Raw genomic sequence first — 5,160 nt, forward strand, 5'->3', positions numbered from 1 at the left:
CTTCCTCTGGTGGATACTTTCCCAGAGACTGACGTCATCTGCATGTGTGCTTTTTCTTCCCCATCTGAGCCCAAAGTGAGTCATTCATGTCTGAGCTCCAGCTGCAGCGGACCGAGGTAAGTTTTACACGACTGTTCCACTTCACCAGCAGTTCTTTTTGAATAGTATATAAAGTAACAATAGCAAGTAAAGAAACGTTCTGCTTTTCTTTTATGGACTGTGTTCATTGACTACTCTAAGCTGTCTGCTGCACACATTGATTTGCATTCTTGTCTATGTTATGTAAGAGTAATGTTGTTTGTGTTAATTGTTCCTTTTAAATTAGTGTTAGCAACAAATAGCTCCATTATTGTTGCTACATAGACTTTGAGCATCACATTTTAAGAAACTTCCCTCATAGTCTCAACTTTATTGTCTGAGGAAGTGACCATTTGTACAGTCGTTCCACTTTCTTTCTATTCTTTATGACAACAATACTGCAAATAACCCATCCCATATAAACTTGTCCACTTTTGGTTTCAAAATGAAGTCTCACTTTGAAAAGTTCATGGAAGGGATAGAAGAAAGACCGAAACGTGATATTATTCCCAAACAGGAACCGAGAACTTTGAAAACCCACCATTTAAAAACAATGTCTTCCCAGAAAATGTTTTCCTTGGAATCTTTGCTCTGGGCAGTTATAATTGTATGTAGGTGGTGAAGCTTTGGTACAGCTCAGAGAAGCATGTTTAAAATTGCTGACCCGACGACTGTGTGTAACATTATACATCCTCGGTTCTTCGTATGAACTTCCAGAGAATTGTCTGTCTCACTTTAAGATGCCGTTAGATTCGGGACAGCCATTCACTCGTGATGACTGTGTTATGGATGATGTGTGTGCAATCCAACAACAGCACTGGTGTTTTTGGAACAAGCAGTACTGGTGTGTGTGTGCGTGCATGCGTGCATGCGTGTGTGTGTGTGTGTGTGTGTGTGTGTGTGTGTGCGTGTGTGTGTGTGCGTACACTTCAACTAAGCCTCTGAGCACTTGCCAATGTCCGTGACTGCAGGCGAGAGAGCAACACACCCTCGTCAAGTTAACTGTGCAAAGCTCTCAAAAGACTGATCTAATCCAGCTGTCAGTTTGTCCACTTCCCTCTCTTCACGTTTTGGCAATGAAATAACTACCAGATAAGACATGCGAAGGGAAACCACCTCACAGCTTCTCACTTCAAACGGCGTGCTATAGAAATGTTCAAGCCTTTGTAAAAACGAGGTGCATGGCTTTTGTTTGCGGTGAATGTGAATTTGCCGTGAACAACTTTTATTGCAACACGTATCTGTGACGCGATTGGCCACTATACTGTGCTATTGTGCTTTACAGAATTGAATCTGAAAGGAGGACAAAATGGTAACTCAAGATGAATTCAAACCATATACTCATATATAGCTTTTTAAAGTAAAACATATTCAAATGTACTTCTCACTTTCTGCCACAACACGCGCCTATTTTGAAACATATTTCATTTTCATTTTAAGGCGAGACTATGAACTGCCTCTTGGGAGCTGTAGTTCCACTGATGGTTTTCTGGTTTAGACATTATCTGATGAAGTGGTTCTTGGAAGGTGAGGTATTTTGGGGGGATGGCACTTTGTGAACCATTCGGTGTATAAGTTAGGGTTTAAAGGTTGGAGCTAGGAAAATCATTTATAAAGACTGCAGTTATTTAGGTAATGTAATGTCTTCTGAAAACTACAAAAACTGTCTCCAAAACAATTAATTATATAACCTGCTAATCTTGCAGTTTAGAGATATCAGAATGAAATAAATGTGATTCTTGTTTTTTTTTTCTTTAGCAGTTTTTATTTGAGTCTTCCTTTAAAGGTTAATGTTGCACTGTCAACTGAATCTTAAACATATCACAATTATCGTCAGAATAATCGCAGATTTACCTCTGTGATGACCGTGGTTAAATGGTAAATTTAATACAGGCCAGAAGAACGACCCAAGCACATCCCTAACTTTCTCATTTCTTTTCAGTGGGTTTGTACATAGCCCTGTGAAGCCTCTGTGACCGCTGAGAACCATGGTGCGTGAGACAGTCCTTCAGCAGTGATGCCTGCCTCCAGCCCACATGCTTGTCTGTGGTGTGCCCTGCTCTCGCTGGCGGTATCTTTGGATCTGCGTGTGGCTTATGTAACACCCAGCGACCTGTACTATGTGAACGACCCACCGCCCTGCAGCCTGTCTGCGCTGTCCGACTGCAGCTGTGAGGACCTGCAGCTGTCTGTGCGCGTTCCTCTGCATTCCTCCCCTGCCTTCCGGGTGAAGCGACTCACTGTTTGGTACACGTCAGCCTCCAGCACAGCACGACTTCTCAACAACTCAGAGGTAAAACATCTGACTCTGGTTCGCTGTGGTGCTGGTGGGCCCAGAGGAGCTGCCCCTTCAGACGCTTTAAGCCAAGAGGGATACTTTGCAGTTCAGCACCTGGAGCAGCTGACTCTGGTTAATCTACAGAGGAAACCCATTCTGGAGGAAGCCAGAAACTCTGAGTTAGAGGCAGAGAATGGGGCAGACTTAAGCACATTCATCTACAACAGGGTCACAGACACAAACAAGGATTTAAATACAGAAGCAAAAAGAGAGTTCTTGGATTTATTCCCCCTGCGAAGCCAGGATGTCTTCCTGGGAAGAGAGATAGGTGCAGCCTACCACGAACAGGCCAGAATGGGAGTCATCTACAGCTCAGTACTAGACTCTGATGCAGAGGTCAAAGCCTACACTGTGCAGACACACATCAGCAGTGATGGACTACTGCCTTTTCCTGACCTCCACTTGCCCCAGCTGCCAGAGACATCCACCATATATGTCAGCTTTGTGTATTGACCCGGGTTACATAACCCAGAAAGTACGGTAAACTTCTTGGAGCACAGATACATTGTTGTATTTCATTAACTATTGTATGCTTGAATATTGCACACACACAGCCTAGGTGGCATGATCCAAATGTCTTGAGAAAGAACCTATTTCTTTTTGCGTGTTAAGCAACCTGCCAGTGGTCCAATAACTTATTTTTTCTAAGCGTATCCTGCTATTGCACAATGCAGGATGTCTGCAAAATGAGTCAAAAAGAAAAAGCTATAACTCCTTAAAGACAAACAAATACTTCTCCATAAGTTATGAGAAAAATACCTTAAGTTATTAACACTTGTTCTACAGCCAAACACACCTGAAACAATAATGTTTGACTCTAGGCTTGGCAGTTTTCAGTTGTAGTCCTCACAGTGAAAGTGACTAATGTCCACCACGAGGTGGCAGCAAATCCCTTTTTATGGTGCGCAGAATATTTAAAATTGAATCCCTTAAATCGATGATGGACATCCGCTAAGAACAGCCATGTTTCCGTTTAAATCACACAGACTAATGCGACAGTAGTTGCATGTTATAAGGTAATCACAAAGGAACAAATGCACTTTACATTAATTTTGGCCCTTTCAGGTGCTTCAAGTCCTTGTAAAAATGTGTATAGACAAATAAACTGTTGTATTCATTATTATTTTCTTCATCCTTTTATTTTGCTTCTCGTCATGTTTGTCCATACATGTACAATTACCTGATTGTGGTGAACCTTAAGCACCAAATCACCATAGGCCGATGTGCTGCCGGATAATTAGTCTACTCTTCACTGGTTGGCGAAGAAAATTTGTTTGTCATTATTTAACATAAGACAATTTGGGGTTTTTTCTCTCTCTCTGTTTTAAGAAGATAAAAGCGTTTCCAGACCCCCTTCTCGAGGAAGCCGCACCTGCCAGATGAGCGCCGGGTGCTCGTTAGGCTTTGAATGGAGCTGATGGCGCCTGTTGATCTCGCACCTGAGAGGTCAGTCACGTGGTCGAGGCCCTGGATTTTTACCCTCCACAAGTGACAAGAGACCCATTGGCCGAGATTCAAGCCAGGCATGGCGTTTATATGATGTAGTAGTCTATAGATTAATTGGACAAAACGTGTAGCACGTAAAGGCGCGCCCATGGCCATCGACCTGAACTAAACGAAACAGATAAAGTGGCGAGGCTCGGCTCTCCCTCCTCAACACCTCCTTTATTGAAACACCCATCGCCGTCTACCCCGCACCAGTTTAGCACTAAAACATTTTTATAATCAGGCGTTATTGTTCGCCGTCTCCTTGTGGGAGATGCGCCCATGTTCATTTTTAAAAGGGCAAATCAGCCATAATTCAGTTTATAAACTGCGGCTCGCAGGGGAGAAATGCCTGGATGAATATTCATTAGAACTGCCAGCCCAGTGATTCATTAGGCATATGTAAATATCACTCACTTTAATTGCCCCTAATCTGACTCAACATAATGTTGTCATTAGCAAATTATTACTTATTTGTGATACTAATGGTACGGTATGGCGCACCGACTGCGGAGCCACATATACGGATATAATTGCATCTCTTTTTATTCACGGGGCGTCTGCGTGGTCTGATGGATCTGTCACGCACACGCGCGTGTACGGCCATCTATTTCTCTGTGCGGAACGTACTGTACAGCGTTAATGCGCCATCACGGGCCCAGCTCTGGTTCAGAGGATTTCCAAAAATATCCATAGGCATAAAGCTCAAATGTTTAAATGTGTCTTTAGTTCATTGGTTGATTTATACTTAATAGTCCAAAAAAAAAAAAAATCAATCATCATGGCAACACTTACCAATAGGCCAAGCAAACAACAATAGACTATATTATCTTTAGTGATAATTTATCTTTTTTTCCCCCTTTTTTCCCCCACTCATTTTGTAGCTGAGCTGTTTTATTTTGTTATGTTTCTCACCACACACCTATGCCACATTTCAAGAACAAACTACAATTTAAAAAAAAAATCCCTGTCATCGAGTCCAAAATCCCGTTTGGAGCTGCTTTATGGGGGCAGCAGCAGTTTGAAATAGCCACCATGACAAAACAGGCCACAAACCAGAGGCAGGGGGAGACAGGGTGGAGGGGGGCTGGTAAAGAACGTTTGTGCATGTGTGTAAGGGAGCTAATAAAGTACTGTGATAAATGATCTCCCTTCTCCCAGAGGGACCAGCACCATGTAAATTGGCCCACACAATGCATTATGGATAAGGCAGTTGAGATTATAGCTTGTTAATGTGTCCTCCCCTCCCTCCCCCTCCT

The 5,160-nt window shown here is 42.8% G+C and overlaps 1 protein-coding gene across 1 annotated transcript; it reads left to right on the forward strand.

Annotated features, from left to right (window-relative positions):
- On the forward strand, positions 1-3,163 carry LOC306965241 (uncharacterized protein). The gene is made up of 2 exons (XM_079559508.1): positions 1-116; positions 2,021-3,163. The coding sequence occupies exon 2, from the start codon at positions 2,096-2,098 to the stop codon at positions 2,867-2,869; it is 774 nt and encodes a 257-aa protein (XP_079415634.1). The 5' UTR covers positions 1-116; positions 2,021-2,095; the 3' UTR covers positions 2,870-3,163.
- Positions 3,164-5,160: the final 1,997 nt, after the last annotated feature.

Source organism: Gobius niger, assembly GCF_951799975.1.
Source record: "Gobius niger genome assembly, chromosome: 7".
Classification (NCBI taxonomy): domain Eukaryota; kingdom Metazoa; phylum Chordata; class Actinopteri; order Gobiiformes; family Gobiidae; genus Gobius; species Gobius niger.

Coding starts and splice junctions, on each gene's coding strand:
- LOC306965241 (XM_079559508.1), top strand. CDS start 2,096: ATGCCTGCCTCCAGCCCACATGCTTGTCTGTGGTGTGCCCTGCTCTCG.